The sequence below is a fragment of the Schistocerca americana genome, chromosome 1, assembly GCF_021461395.2.
Source record: "Schistocerca americana isolate TAMUIC-IGC-003095 chromosome 1, iqSchAmer2.1, whole genome shotgun sequence".
Lineage (NCBI taxonomy): Eukaryota > Metazoa > Arthropoda > Insecta > Orthoptera > Acrididae > Schistocerca > Schistocerca americana.
Window position 1 is genome coordinate 361,017,312 of NC_060119.1, and position 24,901 is coordinate 361,042,212.

The 24,901-nt window shown below is 38.8% G+C and overlaps 1 protein-coding gene across 1 annotated transcript in view; it reads right to left on the bottom strand.

Annotated features, from left to right (window-relative positions):
- Positions 1-15,864: 15,864 nt before the first annotated feature.
- Positions 15,865-24,901, bottom strand: part of LOC124622667 (protein FAM8A1) — a 29,960-nt gene continuing 20,923 nt past the window's right edge. Inside the window, exons 3-4 of the mRNA XM_047148463.1 lie at positions 16,673-16,802; positions 15,865-16,509 (exon numbers count right to left, since the gene is read on the bottom strand). Of these exons, the coding sequence (XP_047004419.1) occupies positions 16,198-16,509; positions 16,673-16,802 (442 nt within the window). The 3' untranslated portion in view covers positions 15,865-16,197. The remainder of the gene's footprint in view (positions 16,510-16,672; positions 16,803-24,901) is intronic.

A 24,901-nucleotide genomic window follows, 5' to 3' on the forward strand; every position in this document is an offset into this window, starting at 1 on the left:
TTGCAAAGGAAATGCACAAATACAACAACAAAACACGCCGATAGCAAAATGTGTCAAAGGCTTTAGGAAGCTATGCAATGTAGAATAACAACAAATTGCCTCCGATGAGCATGACGTCACAACTGTTTACATTAGATTAGTTTGAGCGGTTGCGAGTGAGCTTATGCGCATGTGCATGCGCAGTTGAGTCGCGTATGAGTAGTACCTTCTCCCGCTTCTGGCTACGGAAGTGTGGCAGTTGGCTGTATAAGCAATAGCAGCAAGCACCCACATGATATCCAGAAAAAATTTACTGGTGCACCTAAGCTGCCAGATTCACATATGCGCAAAAGGCCCGGAACTAAGGGGCGGGAGCAAACCGTGGTATCTGCCCCGGGCGGCAGTTTCAGAGGAGGGGGGCAAATTCATGTTATCGAGGAAAAAGACCTTTCTTCACAAAGCTCCTGACATCCAACGCAATTTGGTCTATCAATTACTCATATTATTTTGAACGCATCCCTGTTGGTTTTTGAACATTTTTAACAAATTCTAAGTTAATTTCTGAATGAATCATGAGGTGATTTTTTGAACGCGTGCATAGTGTACGTGATGTTTCTGGCAGGGGAATCCCCGTCGCATCTAGAACTAAACTTTCCTGCAGACAAAAGGGCACTGGTCTATAGGAGCTGAGCGGAATAAAGTCGAACGGGTGAATGCCAATCGCTTTTTATGCAGTTGACAGGGTTTGTCAATTATCAGCGTTGTTATAATTACTAGCGAATTCCATAGAGTCAGACTACCAGAGTCGAAATAAACGACTAACAGGAATAACAGGCAACAAAGATTACGTACTGTCTTCTCCGTGTATTCAAGAAAGTGAAATTTTGACAGAAAATTTTTGGTCAGACCTCTACACTACTAAGGGCCAGTTATACAGGTCCTGAATAGCAGCTGCTAAAGTTCTATTCTGGGAGTAGCACGGAAAACACGTTGTACGAACACGTAATAACGCCTAACCGGAGAATAAGTGCGGTGATTGTGGCAGGGTTAGTGAAGTTAACCAGAGAATAAGTTTTGACACTGGCAGGAATAGTTACAGAATTAGTGATGACAAGATTGTTTGTTAGAACGAGGAAGGAGGAGAAACGGGGACATCACACAAATTACGGAAGAATATGACGATTCCAAATTTATATAAAAATTTCATACTCCTACTTTTCGATCTCATGCTTCAGAAGCTAGAGAATATGAATGAAATGTGCAACTATTTCCTAACATAAAACTTTTTGATTTTAGTAGGCCTAATAGGCATTCGATATTGGTACTTGAATTATATTCCGTCATGTTATAAAACGACCGTTTGTGTCAAAACAGTCTCGTTTATTTGGTGTGTGACAATTGCTGCAATATTAGGTGGGTCTATTTCGTTTTATCAAGCAGACAGTGACAAAATACACGTAATCAGATCGAGGAACCACACCAGTCTTGGGTACAATTTGTATTAACAGCTTTTCTAGCATTAGACAACGAGATTACATTTTTTCATGTAGCAAAACGTTGACGAACTTCGATGAGCTAGTAGAGTCTTTCCCAGAAAAGACATAACGTGGTGGGAAGATTACATAGAAGAAAAAGCTAGGACTTGCTTCTCTCTTGTCTTTACTCGTTTTATGTATCCTATATTTAATTTAATGTCACACAGAACAGCAAGTTACTAGCTAATAGGCAGTAACGACTGCAAATTTTCTGAAGAGTTCTTGTTCTGCCGGTTACAAATAACCCCATCCAGTATTAATTGCTAGATTCTTTCTAAGAGGGGCAGGGTCAAACCACCGAACTGCGAGCAGGAGAGGCACCACAGGACATTTTAATTTCCACTGGCCGGAATATGGTTTGATGGCACCCATTACAAAATATTACACGTTTGAATTCCACAGAGCGAAATAAAGAGACGTATGATGGGAGAACGCTGCGTGAAGAGGCGTGACACTGCACTTTGGCACACATAAGACCAAATAACATGTGTTACGTTCACTCTAACATATATGTTTTATGTATCAGACTCTTCAGCAAGATGTGAGCTACAAAATGAAGGTATTTTTTAAAATGTTTGACGTCCTACCACAAACGCTCGATAGAGGGGGAGTGCCACTATCTAATATTGGCCCGGTTCGGAAATATCGTAGATCCGGACCTGCAGTCCGAGTTGTTGTTGGGAGGTGGTAGTCTCCACGTGACCTGTGTTTACGGTAAATGATATTGCTGTTTCCTCTTCGTTTATTGCTCTCACGTCAAATGAAAACAAAAAGGATTACTGTGGCCGGGAGCCATCAAGTGAATTAAAATACATTCACATAATTACGGAAGGCTGAAATATGTTATTAGTTTCATATTTTATTTTGTTGCCATCTTCCTGACAGTCAAGTGTTAATCGCCTTGCAGAACAATGAAGTTATTGTTGTCGGCATGTTAAATAAATTTGACTTATATTAAGCTTTTCTGCAGAGGAAGTCAATTTATTTGAAACGATGTGTTTAATTCCATACTACTGGCTACTTTCAACTGTTCGCTGCATTTCAAGTTCACGTTTTCATCTTCTAGCACGTATGGCATTATGCCATAGTTAAGAACCAAACATGAAATAATACAGTACTGGTACTCCAAGAAATTTTACATCCGAATGTGCACTTTAAGCCGAATTATCCATTTTAGTATGGTTCACAAAATGCCATGCTCTTGGAGCATCCTCTAATGTCTTGTTTTATTTATGACATAATGTAAGATATTTTAATGTTTTTCACGTACGAACGTACGGGCTTCCTGCGTCATCGTAGCTGCGCAAGCGCGGCGACGCCTGTTACCTGGAACTCTCTGGCAACTGCTGAAACGAATCTATTTCTAACAGGTCGTGGGAAAATATTCCGAATGGTTGTTTGGAAAGTGCTACTCTCAAAGAAAATTTCCTATTACGCAAGATGAACTCTGTGCGCGAATGTCCGATGAATTTCTTAAATCGCAGAGCGTTTGACTCTCATTCGAAAATCAAATCATTGAGGACAAAGTGTAACACGCGCAAAAAAGATCAACATTATGTGTGAAAGCTTAGCTTCTCTTGCAGCTTATTAATCTTAGAGACCAATATTATACGTGTAAGCTTTTCTTTTCTTGTAGCAACACTAAGTATAGCAATTTAAACAATTCCTTTTCCTATTTGCGTATTCGCGCTACTAAACAGTGATGTTAACATCCGGTGTCTGGTGGAATTAGAATTTATACTTTCGCGTAATAGGAAAATATGCAGTGTACATGTTGCTGCACACCAGACACCTTTCCAAAACGTGTTTTTTCCTCTGAGTTTTTGTTTTCTAAAGTTTCTGCGCCGGTGTATAAAACCACATACATTGAAAGGATTGATAAGTTTTACAGTTACGAGGAAAAGTATACTGTTACTTACCACGGAACAAGTGTATTTTCATCCGGGAGAAAATGTATTTTTAAGCGGGAAATTTTTTTTCCTCGTCCACGTATACACCCTGTATTTTCATAATAGAGAAAGATTGACTCTTAGTTTTAAAGAATGTAACACCATATCTAATTTTGTGCTTAGTTTTATGTATGTAATTGATTTTCTAATTCATTGTAACTATTCCTAGTTACTATCTTTCATTATAGGGTGAAATCGGTGATTGTTTCGTAACTTAAATTCTACTGTTGACTTATAAAGCAAATTCAAATTCTGTAATAATTGTAAACATTTGGAAGAAGAAATGTTAGAAATCTTAAAGTATCTATTTGGTTCTAGTCAGAAACATGTTAGCAAAACCAGCCCTTAATCAATTCCAAAGTAATTAACAGTTTAATCAAAAGTATTGTTTGCGTAACTATATATGTTAATTTCATCATTTAAACAAATAATTCGGCCTAAACCTTGCAGTAGAAGAAACTGTTAAAAAGACAGAATTTTTCTATGTAGTCAGTTAATTTAATGAGTTAAGTTTTAATTATAATTTTTGTAAATTTAACTTCGAACAATATGTAGTTCCAGTACCTATTATTGTGAGTATATATAAGGGCCCCAATTTTTGGCATGAGGTCAGTCAGTCTACGGCCGAGTTTCAGACGAGAAACCTGTGTTAGTTAGAACAACAATGCTTCAACGTAACAATGGAGTAAGTGTTAAATAATTAGGCCATGTGTAAAAACAATGCCTGTCTGCTCCATACGTACCTGATAATTCTTCACGAACTGTGAACTTTGTGGTTAGGTTTTACTGCTTGTAGATGTTCAACAGTAAACTATTGTAGCAGTATGTGGAGGTTCATCTGCTAACTATTAATGAGGTTTATGGAAAGTTAAACAATAGTGCACTGGCCATATTAAATGCGTATATGGGAGGTTGTGAAAAGTGAAAGTAAAAGACAGTGAAACGCAACCGAGCATCTGTCTGCTAAATCATTTAAAGTAGTCCGTGTTTGACTTCTACACCCCATTTTTCAGCCAGTACGTTGACACTGAGGACAACAAATGAAGAAAATAAAAACAGGTGGAACTGCTACAAATTGTGCTTTAAAAACATACTACAGAAATGAACTAGTGGTTAGACGATTAAGAGGAATATTAAACGGGTTCAGTTTACTGAAAATATTGGAACACTACCCTACCTGCTTATCCTGTCAAGTCTCCACAGACTTGTAGTTCGAAGTCTTGGTGAATCAGCTGAAAACTGTTTTCAAGGATTGTGCAAATGACGTACACTACTTAGTGTTTTCAGTTAAGTGGCTCTTTACACATTTATTAGCACTGTGAATGACCCAATGACCAGGTCCATTTTCACATTAATACATCTTATACAGGTGGAGACGTCCATAATACTATTTCCAGACATGACTTAAGTAAAATCACACTGTGGCATGCTAATCAGTGAACACGATAATGACATAATATACTGGTAGAATAATAAAAAGAACATTGCTCACAATAATGTGGCATCAATGAAAGAATCAACTGGTACACTTATAGCTGTACAAATCCAAATGTTAAGTAGTAACTATAAATACACACATTCACATGGCAAGTTTGCACTTAGTTGTTCATGAGTGATTACTAAGAGCATACTCAAAAAGATGTTGCTCGTTTACTCACTTAACCAGGAATGGGGACTGAGTTTCTCACTGATGTTAAATGGTTACATGCTGGCCACAGACTGACTAATTTATGTGGTGTCTGACTATTTAAAGACTGGTGATGAACAAGTTTTATTATTTTAGAAACTGCTAGGTAAGATTCTGTTTCACAGGGTGGACTACATGTACGAGGGTTGGAACTTAAATAGTGGCAACTATTTATTCACAACCGATACAAAAGAGTTACATGTTTGCACCTGTTACTGTCCTTCAAAGTAGTCACCAGCGTTGTGTAGAACCCATTGCCAGCAGTGTGGAAGGCGTAGTATACCGTTAGCAGAGCCTGTTCTGTTGATGGTGCGAATGGAGCGGTCTACTGCCTGTCGAATCTCTGGAACAGTTCTGAAGCAAATGCCACAAAGTGGTTCCTTCAACTATGAAATCAAATCAAAGTCACAAGAACTTAAGTCCAGGGAGTATGGTGGATGGTACAAAACTTCCCAGTCCCATTGACTGAACAGAGCAGCCACAGTTTGCGCTGTATGCGCCAGCACATTGTCGTGCAAAATGATGGGTGGGTTGCGCAGAAAGTGTCGGCGCTTCTTTCGCAAAGCTGGTTGAAAATGATTCTACAAAAATGAACAGTAATACTGTGCATTGACGGTCTGCCATGGAGGGACGTAATGTGTTAGGATAACACCATCACAGTCGTACACGAGAATCATCATAACTTCCACCATACTTTGGCTCTGTTACATTTTCAACTTTCATGGCAACCCATATTGACGCTATTTGTTGGATTGGCGTTTCAGTTTTGGCTCGCACGATGTGGCCCATGTCTTATCCAGTGTTATGATACGGTGTAAGAAACCTTCTCCTTCGCGGTCACAGTGCTCTAAGTGCATCTGAGCAGCATTGTAAAATGGTTCAAACGGCTCTGAGCACTATGGGTCTTAACATCTGAGGTCATCAGTCCCCTAGAACTACTTAAACCTAATTAACCTAAGGACATCAGACACATCCATCCCAAGGCAGGATTCGAACCTGCAACCGTAGCAGTCACGCGGTTCCAGGCTGAAGCGCCTAGAACCACTCAATCACAGCAGCCAGCGCGCAGCGTTGTAACGCATCTATTTCTGCATTTCCGTCAAGACACGCGCAACCCATCATGATGCAATTTTTCGCATGGCCAGACCTTCGTTCAGGATGTGAAGCACAGTCATATGCGCTAATCCAGTTTCGTGGGTGAGCTCACAAATCGTACAGTGTTGATCGCTGTGGAGACACTATGCAATTGAATCTACTATTGTCGCCCGTTCCACGTTACCGGCGTGCGCACAATCGAGGGAAAAACAGTCACTTGTGAGCGACCAGTCTAACATAGTGGTGTCACTATGTTTTCAAAACAGGAACAATGGAGTTGGATCAAGATTGAATGTGTGCATTGGGTAAAAGCCTTCAACGAAGGTCGGCAAACTGTGGCAGACACGCATTGGCAGGTCATCCTAGCATCTCTGAAGAAGTAGTGCTTGCTGTTGCCGCGTTAGTGGACAGTGATCAACACTGTACAATTTGTGAGCTCACCCAATGCACACATTCAATCTTGATCCAACTCCATTGTTCCTGTTTTGAAAACATAGTGACACCACTATGTTAGACTGCTCGCTCACAAGTGACTGTTTTTCCCTCGATTGTGTGCTCGCCGGTAACGTGGAACGGGCGACAATAGTAGATTCAATTGCATAGTGTCTCCACAGCATTGTTGCCACTATTTAAGTTCAAACCTACATATTAACCATATATTTGCTTATGAAGTAAGTGATGACCTAGGAATTCAGAAAAGTTTGTAAAATTATTTTACATATCTGTATTGGAAATTATTTTTGGAAATTTGTGGTAAGGTCTTATGGGACCAAACTGCTGAGGTCATCGGTCCCTGAGCTTACGCACTACTTAATCTAACTAAAACTAATTTACGTTAAGGACAACACACACCCCTGGCCCGCGGGAGGACTCGAACATCCGATGGAGGGAGCCGCGCGGACCGTGACAAGATGGTTCCGACCGCGCACCTCTGTGTTCAGAATACACTGTCTATGAGGACAAATGTCATATTGAAAATTACAGTAAATTATGCAAAATTCGTAATTAATGGTTCAATCAACCAGTGAAGTATGTCAAGTTGTGCATAAAAATCAGGTGATCAAAAGTGTAATGGAAAAGGTCATATTCTGACAAGCACAGAGATAATACCAGCGATGGAAAACTACTTCTGAATGCAACTGTTAATAAGGTCAAAAGTCAATTAGTTTCACCCAGAATCTGAGTTGCTTACTGAAAAGTCAGAATGACAGACTATCTGATGAGAGGTGGCACTAAGCCCATAAATACGCATTAGCTCACACGATATTTGCTAAGTTGTACCCACAGTAAAAAGATCAGTTACCCATACCTTTTTGTTAGCAATACTTTCATGAAACTAAAACATTAGAAAAATCATCACATCAACAATCTGAACAATAAGTACAACTTAAACTCGGCCAAGATAATGCTTTGAAATATCTTACACGTAAATTATATAAGTAACTGTATCCAGGTAGGATAAAAAAAAAAAAAAAAAAAAAAAGAAGAATTAGTTACACAACGTGTCCAAGCCCGTTAGCACTCCAAACAGTAATGCCATCTCATGGCGAGTTGCGGCGTTATGTTACTTGAGGTTTCAGCAACAGCCATGTAGAGAGTCAAAGCAATATGTAACGTTAAGCATATGTGAGCAAGATAATTGGTCACCTACACTTGGTACAAGCTAAGGTGGAATCGATTGCGAAGCTGTGCGGCCCATGGATCAGGAGGGCATCATGGCCAGGCAGGTCGCTGCGGCTGTTCCACGGGAGCCAGGTGCTTCAGCAGAGGACTGGATAAGGGTAAATCCCAAAGCTGAAAATTTGGACAGATGTCGCTTGCATGGCCTTTTTGCAGGAGGAAAGACAATGTTCCAAGAAATGGCAGTGTCAGACAATCTTAAAGGTGGCTAAGTTACAGATCTTTGAACTCTGACAATAAATCAGTTACATACTAAAGCGAATGTGAATACATTTGGGATTTCACAAAAACGAGGCACTTCCACTGGCACAACAATAATTTAATGTCTTTAAAACTAGAAAAGTTAATACGAGGGTGAGTCAAATGAAAACCTTAAATGTTTTTTTAAATATTATTTATTGTGCAGAAGTGGTACAAAGCTTTTCAACATAATCTTCCCCACACTCAGTGCAAGTCCTCCAGCGTTTACAAAGTGCATAAATTCCTTTAGAAAAACATTCTTTTGGTAGTCGGCCTTCATCAGAACGGAACTTCTTTCCTCCCATTGCGTCTTTGAGTGGTCCAAGCATATGGAAATCACTTGGGGCAAGGTCTGGTGAGTATGGTGGATGAGGAAGACACTCAAAATGCAAGTCTGTGATTGTTGCAACAGTACAGGCAGTGTGAGGCCTTGCATTGTCATGTTGCAAAAGGACACCTGCTGACAGCAATCTACGTCGCTTTGGTTTGACTGCAGGCTGCAGATGATTTTTTTAGGAGTTCTGTGTATGATGTACTGGTGACAGTGGTCCCTCTAGGCATGTAATGCTCCAAAATAATGCCTTTTCATCCCAAAAGAGAGACAGCATAACCTTCGGGACCGATGACCTTTGCAGTTTGGTCCCTCTAATCTTTAAACCAACCAACAGCATAACCTTCCCTGCTGATGGTTCTGTTCGAAACTTCTTTGGTTTTGGGGATGAGGAATGGCGCCATTCCTTGCTCACTCTCTTCATTTCCAGTTGGTGGAAGTGAACCCAGGTTTCGTCCCCAGTAATGATTCTTGCAAGGAAGCCATCACTTTCTCGTTCAAAGTGTCGAAGAAGTTCTTCACAAGCATCAACCCGTCATTCTCTCATTTCAGGAGTCAGCTGCCGTGGCACCCATCTTGCAGACACTTCGTGAAACTGGAGCACATCATGCACAATGTGGTGTGTTGACCCATGACTAATCTGTAAACATGCTGCAATATCATTCAGTGTCACTCGTAGGTTTTCCTTCACTATGACTTCAACTGCTGCAATGTTCTGTGGAGTCACAACTCGTTGTGCCTGACCTGGGCGAGAAGCATCTTCCACTGAAGTCACACTATTTGCCAACTTCTTACTCCATTCGTAGACTTGCTGCTGTGACAAACATGCGTCACCATACTGGACCTTCATTCGTCGATGAATTTCAATAGGTTTCAGACCTTCACTACGTAAAAACTGAATAACAGAATGCTGTTCTTCCCTGGTGCAAGTCGCAAGTGGGGCGGCTGTCTTCATACCGATACTGCAACGGTATGTGTGCATCTGCACTATGCTGCCACCTACAGCCCATTCTGCACGCTGTTTGTAGCACACTTACCAACTTATAGGATAATGGCGTGAAATTTCGATTTGTTATTACAAATTTAAGGTTTTCATTTGATCCACCCTCGTATTTCACAATGAATAAACATGTACACAATAAACCTCTGAATTAACAACATTTCATCACTTCATGTGATTTCAACAAACAATATCTCAGATGATAGCATTGCTCTATAGCCATTATCTCTGAAAACTATGTACCTGTATCTATTTTATTTCTTGAGTAATTATGTCATTTATATCCTTTCCATTACACAAATGTTTGCCGGAACATCATATTCTCCACATGTGCAAAGCATCAATACTTCATATTTTGTCATACTTGTGTATTTATTTAATGAATTACATTGCATTATATATTTTGACTGTAACTTTATTCAAATGTTGACTGCAAGTGCTACCAAAAAACTGTGCAAATTTAAAAGTGGTCAACAGCATATGTTAGCAGACCCCATGATTGAGAAGAGAACCAAAAGACACTTCTGTCAAGACGGTATAAATAACTGTTTAAACAAATTTAAAGACAAAATTTTGTCACTTAATGAGAGCATACTTGTGTAAGAATACTAATTTATTTATTTATGAACAAACCTTTATTTGCAGTTATTGTGAATGATCTGAGTGTGACTGAATATTTATAACATTTCTTTATTTAAATACTGTTGTGATATATCATGGAAGTTTAGTTTGGGAAGTAGTCATAATAGGTCAAATCACATTTGTAAAAATAAGAATAATGTATTTATGGTGTGGATGGTCTTCAGCCAATGAAGAAGTAGTCAGTAGCAGAACACTATGGGAGTCAAGTGGAGACAGACTTTTTGAGTGAAGAGCTCAAGGGAGTGATTTTGGGACACACTGTGTCGAGTGCTGGAAGAATGCAGACCTACCCATGGTAATGTGCGATTCAGTCATATGGATGACTGATTCTGGGCTGTGAATGGCTGCTACAATACTCCTAACTTTCGAAGGAGAGATCTGACTGTGCTCCAGAGTATGACTCTAATTTCTTCTTGCTTGTATTATGAAACAGAGGACAGTGCATGAGTTACTGTTCTTTGTATTGTGTGTGATAATTTCATCACGTTGAACTCTGAACTATTTTGAACTGGTGAATATTTTGTGTATTGTGATTACGAAATGGACTTAGTTTTGCTACCTTAAATGACTATTTAATATGGGGATGTTGCTAACACACTTTTAATGCTCTCAACATAACTTTACTGCATTTGAGAAGGGTATTTTCTGTCTGTATTTTAATGGATATATTGTAGGACTACTTCTCATTTATCTGAGATGTCCTTTCCATAATAAAAATTATTCAAAACACCTATCTATTGTCGACATCAATTACAGATATTAGAACAGAACGCTTGTTGCTAAATTATTCTTTTAACATTTATTTTGTGCTTCTGTATGTTTTATTAAGTTGTAATTCTTGGCAATATATATACTATTTGACTGCAGTATCACAGCTACATGATATTTATTGTAGTGAACTGGCTGCGGGGTATGAAAGCAGACATGTGCGGGTCAATGTTATGTCTACATCAAGCTATTCTTTTTAAACAGAGCTGTGCATAGCCCAAAATACACATAACCACATGTTAAGACGCAACTTGTTTGCCCATATGAGATGCTATTTAGAAGCTCAACTACTCCAGCAATAACCGTAAGGTACAGTTGCAACTAGCATCGCTGCAGCAGGTGTCCTGGCAACAGATGTAACAACACATGCCTGACACTCACCGGAAAAAGGCGATTGAACAACAAGGCAACATCAAGTTTTGTGTTTGTGAATGATAATTCCACCCCAACCTACAGAGCAAAGACTGTGTGTGAGTGTTTTCGCTGATATCACAGTTCTGGATCACCCACCAGATTTGGACCCAGCTGATTTCTGGTTGTTTCCCAAATTCAGTGTGGTGTGTGTGTGTGTGTGTGTGTGTGTGTGTGTGTGTGTGTGTGTGTGTGAATTCCTAAGGGATCAAACTGTGAAGGTCATCGGTCCCTAGACTTACACACTACTTAAACTTAGTTATGCTAAGAACAACATACACACACACACACAAACACACACACACACACACACACACAGAGGGAGGACTCGAAACCTCCGGCGGGAGGGGCCACGCAGTCCATGACATAGCGTCTCAAACCGTGTGGCAACTCTGCGCGGCTTCCCCAGATTGAAGTTGGCAATAAAAAGGACATTGTTACAAAGCAATTAAGGAAATCCAAGAAAATTGTCCTGTAGCATTGAACGCAATTCCAAAGAAAGGACTATAGTGGCTGTTTCAAAATACTTTTATAATGATTTCAGCTGTTTACTGACTCAGGAGGAAACTATTTTGAATAAATACAGTGATTTTGTGAATATAATCCACAATTTTTATTTTTAACAGACAGAGCCCTAACAGACCTATCAGGAGTTGAAATCGTAACAGATGAAATAATTCCAAATTGCTTGTCTCAAGTAAAGAAAGTAGAAAATTATGCAATAGGAACTAATTATGCTTTTAAATCCTAAATATCCTGGTGCGGATATCTTTTTTAGAGACCTACAGCTTCTCAGTACATAAATTCCTCAATGAAATCTGTTGTAAATAACGTAATGTAAATTTCAGTACACAAAAGTCGCAGTGGCAATAAGAATTAACTATGTAAATGCTTAAATGCACTTAGTTTTGATTCAGCACTTGTAATAACTGGCCAGCGATCACAAAAAAGTTTAGCTGCTACTAATGAAGTACAACTTGAGAGGAGACCGAGAACTTAGCGACTGCCAAACTTGCTCCATTATCAAAAATTTTTTTTAGCAGAACAACTGATGTATATTATCATCATCATCATCATATACTGTGTATTATACATAATATTTAACCTATGCACATTTCAACTTTGCGTAAACATTGTAATGCATTTTCGTTTGATGATCCTCGCACACAAGACTGCACAAATTATTTAATGCCCTTCAGTATGTATGATGTTGTTGTGGTCTTCAGTCCAGAAACTGGTTTGATGCAGTTCTCTATGCTACTGTATTCTGTGCAAGCTGCTTCATCTCTGAGTAACTACTGCAACCTACTTCCTCCAAATTTCGAAGGCTTCTATTCTCTTCTTGTCTAAACTAGTTATCATCCATGTTTCACTTCCGTACATGACTACACTCCATACATACTTTCAGAAAAGGCTTCCAGACACTTAAATCTATACTTGATGTTAACAAATTTCACCTCTTCAGAAATGCTTTCCTTACCATAGCCAGTCTACATTTTATATCCTCCCCACTTCAAGTCATCAGTTATTTTGCTTCCCAAATAACTTATTTATTACCTTAAGTGTCTCATTTCCTAATATAATTCCCTCAGCATCACCCAATTTAATTAGACTACATTCCATTATCCTCAATTTGCTTTTGTTGGTGTTCACCTTATACCCTCCTTTCAAGACATTGTCCATTCCAGTCAACTGCTCTTCCAGGCTCTTTGCTGTCTCTGACAAAATTACAATGTCATCGGCAAACCTTGAAGTTTTTATTTCTTCTCCATGGATTTGAATTCCTACTCCAAATTTTTCTTTTGTTTCCTTTACTGCTTGCTCAATATACAGACTGAATAACATTGTTGATAGGCTACAACGCTGTCTCACTCCATTCTCAACCACTGCTTCCCTTTCACGCCCCTCAATTCTTATAACTGCCATCTGGTTTCTGCACAAATTGTAAATAGCCTTTTGCTCCCTATATTTTACGCCTCCCACCTTCAGAATTTGAAAAGAGTATTCCAGTCAACATTGTCAAAAGCTTTCTCTAGGTCTACAAATGCTAGAGATGTAGGTTTGCCTTTCCTTAATCTATCTTCTAAGATAAGTTGTAGGATCAGTATTGCCTCGCGTGTTCCAACATTTCTACGGAATCCAAACTGTATGTCTCATATGTCTTCCTCACCATATCGTAGAGTTTTGTCATGGTTGGCTCTTGATAGGCTATCAGTAGTTCTAATACAGTATGTATCTATATTCTTTTGGAATTTTATGAAACCTACTGTCTCCATTAGGAAATAAAACCGATTTTTAATACTATCTTTTGCAAACACTTAGAAGCACTTCACTGGACTGTGGAATGAATATATAATCTAAATACATTAATTCACATGTAAAATATTTATTTTAGATTGGTCTTTGATGATGATATGGTTTGGTTTACGGGGCGTTCAACTAAACGGTCATCAGTACCCGTACAAAGTCCAAACTGTTTCCAGTCCAATGTTTTTCACAGTCCATTCGAGCCACTATGAAGGATGATGATGAAATGATGAAGACAATACAAACTAAACGGTCATCAGTACCCGTACAAAGTCCAAACTGTTTCCAGTCCAATGTTTTTCACAGTCCATTCGAGCCACTATGAAGGATGATGATGAAATGATGAAGACAATACAAACACCCAGCCCCAGGCACAGAAAATCCCCAATCCAATCGGGAATTAAACCTGGGACCCAGTGATCCAGAGGTAGCAACGCTAGCCACTAGACCACGAGCTGCAGACTTAAGGTCGACTGTAGGGGGGGGGGAAGGAAAAAAAAAAAACAACTTCGGTTTATTGGGAGAATTCTAGGAAAAGTACAGATCATCTATAACAGAGACCAGGTATAGAACACTTCTGCAACCTATTCTTAAATACTGAACAGGTGAATGGGATCCCAACAAGGCTGGATTAAAGGAATACAAGTACATAATTTAGAGGTCTGTTGCTAGATGTGTTACCAGTAGGTTCAGTTAACGTATGAATTTTACGGAAATGCTCCATGAACTCAAATGTGAATCTCTGGAATGAAAAAGCCTTCTTTTTGCAAAACAATATTGAAAAAGTAGGGAATTGGCATTTGTAATGGACTGTACAATGATTTTACTGCCACCAGCATAAAGAGAATGAATGGCTCGTATGGAGGAGGAATATTGACAGTCATTCTTCCATCACTTCATTTGCGAATGTAACAACAGGAAAGGCAATGACCATCACTTGTACACAGTATCGTAAGGATTTTGTGGCTAGCAGAATACGTATGTAAATCTAGAATGGATCTATGGAAATCAATATACAGGATGTATCACAATTAATGGCGTAAATGCATACGGTTGGAAGTACACGATACTAGAAGCAAAAAAGTCTCAGCAAACATAGGGTCAAAAGTGGATACCTTAAGAGCTATGAGCAACTTTTCATCTTTGATACTGCGAAGCAAATCTCTTCTACTGCCAGCTCTTTCTTTTCATATTTTGGGAAGTGGCAGTATGGACAAAAACAAGAAAAAATGACCAGTAAACATTTGCTCTAAAATGCATACGTTAAGAGCTATGAGCACTTTTTCATCTTCACCACTTTTAAACTCTTCTAATGAACAAATCCTTATAACTTTTAAGGTGTGCATTTTAGAGCACATGTTTACTGGACATTTTTTTCTTGTTTTGATCCATACTGCCACTTTCCAAAATATGAAAGCAAAGAGCTTGCAGTAGAAGAGATTTGTTTCACAGTATCAAAGATGAAAAATTTCTCATAGCTTTCAAGGTATGCATTTTCGACACTATGTTTACTGAGACTTCTTTGCTTCTAGTATAGTGTACTTTCAACTGTATGTGTTTATGCAATTAATTATGATACACCCTCTATATAATTTAAGCTTGAAGGTTGTACTGGATTTCAGAATGGTATCTTCCCATGCTGGACATCAGCATCAAAAAGAAAGAAACTTCTCAATAGCAAATATGTTAGTATTTCTGAACTTCCACATTTTCTTTCTTCTCTCAAGGCAGGACAATCACTGCCTAAGTACATAAATTTAGATTATTGTTGGTGTACAACGCATTATAATTAATCAAAGTGTCCATATTTCTGATAGTTCTCTCAGGGAATGTAACTATTGCTTCTTCCTGTTGCAACATTTTGCTTCCAGTGCAGTATTAAACAATGTCCTTATAAGACGGGTGTTGTTTTAATGAACTTAATAATCCCAATTGGCAAAAGTGGCCTTCAGGAGACAGCCATTGCACAAGTGCAGATTACTTTAGTCTCAAAAATGTTTTAATTGCTTATAAAACAGCAAACAGCATATGGAAAGCAACTAGTAATATTAAACTGATGAAATTAATGGTAGAGAACATCTTTCTTTTTGTGCTTGCTCTCACATGTTTATACCCTTTCCCACCTCCAAGAATTCTTTGCAGTTTATCAACATGGCCATTTTACATAATGGAAGAAGAGAAAGAGCAGATAAATGTAGTGCATTTTTCAGTGCTTGAAACTAAAATAAATTACAGCTGTGTGTCAGAGAACCAAAAATACTTTAATAATATTTTCAAATTTTACAACTCTTTAATATTAAAGTCATTTTCTGTATTGAGAAAATATAAATATCGATTTACAATGTATATACACTCCAAAAGTCTGGTTGCTGTGTGTGTGTGTGTGTGTGTGTGTGTGTGTGTGTGTGTGTTTTAATGCAGAGCAGAATAAGGCAAGGTGGCAAATAATACTAAAAGGTAAAGATCAGTAGGATGAGAAAAAGGAGTGGGTCACTGGGAATAATAGGGAGTCACAGAGAAGGAAATAAGGAACATGAGGATATGGCCATTAAAGTATACATGGGCAGAATTCTTTAATTTCTAGCTGGTGGAGCATCTTCTACAACAAGTGTTCTGCAAATTATGTCATATCCAGTTCTGTTGTGCCTAAAAAGAAAGAGCACAAAGCACACTGGAAACAAGACAGCTAAAATCAAATTTTTTATTAAAGACCTGGCAAAAGCCCAAAACATGCCTGGATCAGTGCCTGGTGTAACCAAAACAACATCAGGACGACCCTCAACATCTGTTACCCTTTCACACAAAACCACACGAATTCCTAGCACAGCCTTTCCTGGAGTTGCACCTCCCATACGGAGTCCTACGCCTCTCCTTATCCAAAAGGCCTATAAAACAAAGAGAGAAATTACATTTCTGTATAAGGGTAAGACATTTATAAATACAATTAATTTCCGACCCTTTCATTAATTTTTGATGATGACATTTTTAGCCATATTTCTAAGTAAACTGATGACATGAAACACAAATAATTAACTATGTGATATTTACCTCAAAAAGACAGACCACAAGTCTGTGTATCATTTCAAGCAGTAAGATTTCAGATGTCATTTCAACAGCAACTTTGTAGTCCATTTTAACATTTCTGTTCAGTAGATCAAAGTCGTACTTCTCGAGGTCTCTGGAAAAATTGTAATAATTAACAGGTTAGTTATTTTTACATAAATCAACAATGGTTCACATTGACACTGACTACTGTAAGCCAAAGGAACAAGAAGTGACAAAATGGAATCAACACCACCTTATAAGTATGAGAGAGAGACACGAAGATCAGGCTACAAGCTAAAGTATAAGTAAGGATTCTTCCATTTGCACTTCATAAAGTGAGTAGCCTGCCCAGAAGATATTCAGTGGTTATAGTCCACTGGCTGATTGCTATCCCTTCAAAAGCCAATCTACAAAAGAGATTGCTTGTAAAACTGTTGTGCATTTCATCCTGCAGTGCTGTTCAAGGGTTTGGGATACACCAAACAGGACCAACAGGGTATACTGAACATACAGCACAGAAGTCAACAGCTTTTTGACTAATGGGATAGCATTAAGGAAATGCTCAGAAAATTGACCTGGCAAATGCTTCAAGATACAGGCTACGTTCCTGCAAAAGCCTGCTAACAAACTTCCACGAACACAATTAAATGAAGAGTTAAGGAACATACTATGGTCTTGCCCATTTGTTCTCGTAGCATGCAGAGACATGTAAGCATTCATTCTTCCCACACTCCATATGTGAATGGGATGGAAAGAGATCCTAATACATGGTACTGCAGGAAGTATCCTGTCATGCACTTCACATTGGTTTGCAGAGTGCAGATACAGATGTACGAATATGGACGCAGATGTAGACAGATAAATGACGCTTTCGATTTGGGGAACACGAAAAATTCCAAGGGACACAAGCGTGGCAAGTAAGATGGCTAATAACTGCTGTACAAGAAAGGCAGTGTGTGGCTGGGATTTGTTATAGAACAGGGCCCAGTTACTTTGTTTGGTATATTGGGTGCGTATCCATTCAATGTGTCTCACGACAAATTCCTACTTCTGTGCTATTATTCGCAGTGTCACATGACAATCCTGGGAGAAATATTCCTTCACTTTGCATATGTTATTCAGAATGCAAGCAGTTGCAGACCACCCAGTTTGGGGAGGAGTCTCCCATGGCATCCCATCTTTGTAGGAAATGTTTAAACCGCTTGTAAACACACTTCAAAGGACTCTCTTTCAGCATATTCAAAATGGAATTTTTACTCTGCAGCAGTTTCTGCACTGATATGAAACTTCTTGGCAGATTAAAACTGTGTGCCAGACTTCCAAACTGCGTTCCGACTTCAAATTTCGGTCACCACACAGTTTTAATCTCCCAGGAAGTTTCAACAGCATATTCGTTAACTGATCTATTTTGAATATTGACCACATGCACTATCTTTTCATTCTGCAATGTACTGTTTACACACAAAATGCACACTCGCAGTGGCTATGCTCAGGAACTTAATAAGACTTGTCCAGCATGGGATCTGGTGGTGGCACACCTTTAAGACTGTGAGCACTGTGACATCTTTCACTGACAGAGGTTTTATGCCTAAACCTCATGCACTTAAATCATTTAGTACATGAAAGAAAACTGGGTTTGACATGACACCTATAAATCATGACCTTAACTTCCTTGGGTAAAAGATTTCAATCACAGGTGAGGCTGAAAGGTCCAATGTCAATCCTATTATCCTCAGGCCCTATTGGAGTACAACAAACAAAATACACTTCATACTGCTCTCGGTTGGGATGCAGTTCATCTGTTAATAGCATTAAGTCTCAATAGAAGATGAGACTTTGATTTCTGTTGTGTTTGTTATGAGGCAAAATGGTAACTGGTATATCCCCAACCTTGTCCTCAGTCTTCAAGTCAAGTGCCTGTGTCTGATTACCATTCACAGTTTTGATCAACAGATATCTAGTTCTCATGTTCTCTATTACAGCTGTTTTTCCAATCCATGGACCGTATCAAGAAGTAGATGAACTATCTACCTCGATTTCTTCTTGCCTGGCTCCCATCTTGTGTTATGGCCTACGATGGAAATACCATGGCGTTTTGAGTCTCTTTCTACCTGCTGAGCCAGCATGTAGGCTCAGCCACCTGTAAGGGTAAGTTTATCAGTTTCATTGCAGATCACCTACTCTACTGCCACTCACTCTGATCAGAGGCCCTCCCAGTAGCACCCTGACCATAGCAAAGGCTACCTGGCATAGTAGCCTTTGCTCGGAGTTCTGATGCACCAGATCTGATGAGACACCTACTCCTCAGTATACACTGATATGCCAAAACATTGTAACCACTGCCTGAGACACTGGATGCTGCCCGGTGGTGTTGTGGGCACATGGCGCAGTAAGAAAAGGATGATAGCAGAGCAGACACAGATGGGGAATCACCCTAGCAAAGATATGGGTTGCAAATGGGGAAATCCATTGAGATAAGCGATTTTGACAAAGGGCAGATTATTATCACACAGAGCTTGTGAATGAGTATCTCAAAAATGGTGATGTTGGTTGAATGCTCATGTGCTAACGGCGTGAGCATCTACGGAAAGAGGTAGAAGGACAATGAAACTACAACTAGGAGCTCAATGGCTGGACGGCCACGACTCTTCACAGAACATGGGGTTCTGAGGCTTGTCTGCTCCGTAGAATAGGATAGATGGTGATATCTGGCATCTGCACCAAAGAGCACAATGCTGATGCACGCACTAGTGTTTTGGAGCATACCGTTCATTGTACATTGTTGAACATGCAGCTCCGCAGCAGACCTCCTCTGTGTGTTCGAATGTTGACCCAACAACATTGTCAATTATGACTGCAGTTGGCACGGGACCATCAAGATTCAAGTGTTGATCAGTGAAAACATGTCAGCTCTTTGAGTGTATCACATTTTTCGTATACTAGGCTGCTGGTTGTCTCCACAAATGCTGTCACTGAGGTGAATGGCAGCTCAAAATGCGCAGCGCATCACAGGTGCATGCTGGTGGAATCAGTGTTATGCTATGGGACACATTCTCCTGTGCTTGTGTAAGACTCGTGGTAGCAATTGAAGACACGCTGACAGCTGCGAACCATCTGTATTTCTTCATGCTTGATGTCTTTCCCAACAGTAATGTCATCTTTCTGCAGTATAACTGTCTATGTCTTAGAGCCAGATCAAGGAACATTTTAGTGAGCTCATATTGATACCTCAACAAATGAATTCACCTGATTTAAAGCCATCTGGGTCCTATTAGACATATGCAAATCAGCGGCCTGTTATATACGTGAATTGCATGACCTGTGCATAGACATCTAATGCCACATATCTTCACAAACCTTCCAACCAACTGTTGCATCCCTGATACACAGAATCCATGCTGTATTTCGTTCCAAAGATGGATAAACAAGTTATTAAGCAGGTGGTCATAATGTTTTGGTTCATTAGTGTACATGAGGACTTCACAACTCAGGCATCACTGCATTGTCAGTGAGAGATAACCATTATGGTAAATGATGAGCCCCCTATGACAGATTGTCTACTACACTAAATTTTGAGTGTGAACATATATCCACTCTCATAACAGGTGCAGGGGATCACAACACATGACAGATAGATTATACATCATGTAAGATATCCTTCCCAAAAGGGGCTGAACTTCTGTGATATTTAGACAAGTGGAACAAAAAAAGTTGGACATGTCGTGATGTGAGTTAAAACTGACAGTTTTCCTGATAACAGCTAACTTGTCAATGTGAGGTTGACTAGGTATAAGACTTCTTTTAGTCACCTCTTAAAACAGGCAGGAGTTACATGGGTTTATTCTAGCCTCTGGAACCACAGGACAATAGATGAAATTTCCATTTTGGATACCAGTACTCCTAGTCTAAATTCTACTTTCCAACATTCTTTTACAAAAAAAATAAATATTGAGAGGGAGAGAGAAAACAAGAAAAATTTAGTGAATCTATAAATATGTATGTTCCAGAACGTTCAGCAAAATGATCCATTGCAACTTGGTAACATTTCTCAAAGTGAAATACTTCCACACATCAATCACATTTTTTAAAAATATTTAAGGATATAATTTTTTTCTCTTTTCTCCAGAACAAAGTGATTTCTTGTTGTCTTGTCTGACTGATCCACCAATTTACTTGTACAGGTTATTTCAAATGCTTTGGCAGTCAGAACTGTCACAACAGACAGTGGTTCCAGTAATGCGAACAATGAGTGTTGTGATCAGCTTAAACAGTAAGTCTCCCACTTCATTGGTTTCCAGAAAGTATATATTTTCAAGTACATATGAATGACATCATTAATTTGACTATTTCTATACCACATCCAGCAAGAAAATCTTCTTAATGCCTGAAAAGGTGTTTCTTAACTTATTCATCCCACTTTACGAATTTATTATGACAAAGCATTTGCATATGGATTCTTTTTTTTTAACATTAAGGAAAGGGACCAACATATTGTTCTTCACAGTGTTTTAACTTAAAGAAATTACAAGAAATTTATACTAATGGGACATCTGGATCAGTCACAAAGCACCTGAAGTATCCCATATCTCTTTTTAAGCTTTCCGCATTCTGTTCAAAATATCTTGGTGCATAGTATTAGTTGACGAGGCAGCACTACCTAAGTACTACAAGTTGTTGACAAACTCTCTGTCTTCATTTCCAGTTTTTAGATGGACTGATGAAGAATTTCTATTCAACACAAATCTTACTGTCTTGGTTTTCTGATTTTGAGATCACTGCCATACATTCTTCATTCCAGAGATCTAGTTTAGCATGTTTTGACCCCATATCATTCTAGCATCAGTGATGACTAGATTCCTGGGAATTGCACTCTCTCTTCTGACGGCTTTTCGAATTTCATCCATTACTAATGTATGAGTGGTGACAGACAATTTCCTTGTTAGAACTTACTCTTCATTTCAAACCAATCTGATCTCCTCTGGATCAGTATACCACCCTTGGTCTCATCACAGCATTGTCGTACTCTTGTAATGATACTCTCAGACACTTTCTTATGCTTTTCAGTATATAAGGTTGGTACATAAATTTATAGCATTTTTGTTTTGCATGTCGGTATTTTAGTTGCTACCAGATACTGGAGTTCACATATCGTCATTTTGTCATTTGGAGATAATGAGTGGAGCTGTGGACACTAGAAAATGGAGTGTCAAGTGTATAAATCAGAACATTTCTGACATATTCTTTTGTTTGAGTTCAATAGAGGGGTGAAAGCAGTGGAGCCACCCACAAAATGGAGATAATGCCATTGGACAGTGAATGGTAAGAAAATGGTTTTCTCATTTTAAGGAGGATTGTTTTGACATCAATGACTCTCCATGTTTAGGAAGACACTTGAGGTTTGATAAAGATTGTTTAAACACATTAATCCACAATAATCCGTGTCTGTGTACTTGAGGACAGGCAAATGTGGTGAACTGTGATCATTCTACCACCGTGGAATATTTGCATCCAACGAGGAAGGTTAAAAAAATCTGATGCAAGTGAACTGCATGCTCTAAGCCAAAATCATAAAAATCAGCAAGTGGTCATATGTGCATCTCTGCAAGCTCTTCATCATCAATTGGCTCATGGACAACACCGACCATTTCTATGCTGTATTGTTACTAGTGACGAGAAATGCTGGCTTTATGGTAGCATAAGGGAAAGAAATGAATGGTTGATCCCCAAAAAAAGCAGCAACTCCCCATCCCAAGACCTGCACGCATAACACCGACACAAAAGATGTTTCGCAGGTTAGAATGGCGACGGTGTGTGTACCGCGAATTGCTTCTCTGAGGTGTAACCATCACTGATGACATTTATTGTTACCAAGTGAGACATCTTGCAGACGCAATCCAAGGATAACAACCAGGACACCTGCATTCAGTGATGCTACTTCATGATAATACCTGCCCACATAGTGCTAGACTGACAAAAAACACTACACAGGAGTTGAGTTGGGTAATCATTCTGTACCCACCTTATTCATCTTATCTTGTGACCTCAGATTTTCACCTTTTCTCCTCTCTCCCACACAACCTTCAAGCAGCTTCCTTTCCAGATGAAAATTCACTCCAAACATGGCTTGACAAGTTCACCGCCTCAAATCCATGTGACTTCTACAGTAGAAAGTTGCCCCAGCACTGACAGACTGTTCTAAGCAGTGCAGGAGAATATATTATGGTTGACTGAAGTCTCTGTTAGCATTTGTTGTATTTACTAAAATTGTGGAAATACGCTATGAACTTATGCATCAACCTAATATTTTCACGAGGAACATGGTTACATGCCTTTTTAGTATCCACAAAGACAGTTATGAGTTAGCTGAATTTTCTGTCTGTGCTTGGCGGAACATGATAACAATATTAAATTGGAAGCATTTCCTCATATTCTTTGAAACTATGTTTATGTGATCACGAACTGGCTTCCGCCTTCTAGATCACCTTCAGTGGCAACTGAATGTCACAAGCTCAGTTAAAATTACATGTGACTTACACAGATATTATTTACACAGAAGTGACATGTAGAGTGTTTACGTAGGAAAACATCACTTTTTGCCACGCAGAAATAATTCCATTAATTAAAAGAGGAAACAAAGTTTTTTGCGTGAAGATACATGTAACAACTGATAAAAAATAATGGTGATTTTATACCTTTAATCTAATACTTATAATTAAAACTTACTTTAACAGCAAGGAAAAAGGAAATCTGAGTTTGGCCATTTAATACTAAGCCGACATTCTGTGTCATATGCTTGTTGAATTCCAGCATTTCCAGTAGTGTCATCTTTTTGCTTTTCACAAGAGAATAAAAAATTTCAAATTTAGATTAAAATTGTAAATTCAACTTTATTCTTGCTCATTTGTTACATGTATCTCTACAAAAAAATTTATTTCCTTTTGAGTTAATGCAACTATTTCTGTGTGACAAAAAATGTAATTTTTTCCAAAACACTCTACATGCAATTTTTGTTTCTTCTGTAAAAATAATATCTGTGTAAAGTGCACATTATCTTATCTGCGTTTGCGACATTCAGTTGTCGTCTGAAGGTGGCTTAAGAAGCTGAAACCTGGGTCAAGATCAAATAAATATACTTTTTCCAACATTAGGAAGCGTTTCCTACTTATTATTAAAATATAAGCATTTTATTTTTCTTCCATTATTCCTCATAAAGCATAATTGTGGTAAATATGATGTCATGAGGTCTAAAACTATGCTGTCTTTCCTCAAGCATAAGTTCAATAGACCTCAAGCATAAGTTAAACAGGTTTTTCCTACTCTGTCCTCACATGGAGGCAAAGTTACACCTTTGTGGTTGAGTGTATCTTCCTATCACCCTCTTGAATAGTGAGATGAAGATTCCCTGTTTTCAATCATTGCTTATTGCATTTTATTTCCACACAGACATTGCCGGCCAATGCTTCCAAGTGCCTTGATTGGGTACACACTGCAAGCTGCCTTGTTCTCCAGCTTATTACTGTCTTTTCCACTCAAACTGCCTGTCTTTATACCCTCACATTCATGCAGCCTACCAAAAAGTTATTATGCCCTTTACAGTTCAATAGATTGTTCAAGCATGTTTGAAACTAATTTACTATCAGGGTCTCTCTTCTTGTCGCTTCACCATTAGGAATTCTACTAATGGGATACATTTTTTATTAATTCTTCTTTCCATAAAGTTGCTCCCCTGTTTTACATGAGATCCTTTCCTTCTGGTTTGACATACGACCCTCCCTACACAGGTGCTCTTCATGCCACTCATTCCACAAGGCTGTTACTTCAGATTTTTGTGTTTGGCTCTGTTGCTCATATACTTTATCCTCAGTGGATACTATAGTCACTTTCACAGTTTTCTGTTCTTCATATAACAATTGCAACTCTTCTCTCAGCAACAATTTGTGGGCCTCTTCTCTGATTTTTTTTTTTTGCTTTATGCTTGGTTCAGTGATGGCCTTACACACAGGCTCAGTAAATGTTTTCATTCTGCATTTCTGTTTCCCATTCCATAAAAACCAAATCTACGTTCATACCCCGTCAGTCTGCATCAACTGTTATAATACTCTCTTCCAAGTCATTTCAGGATGGGCTTTTTCGTTATTTTAGCATCTTAGTTAAGGGACAAATACTAGGACATTCACGTTCACTGTAGACCCATCTACATCTACATTTATACTCAGCGAGCCACCCAACGGT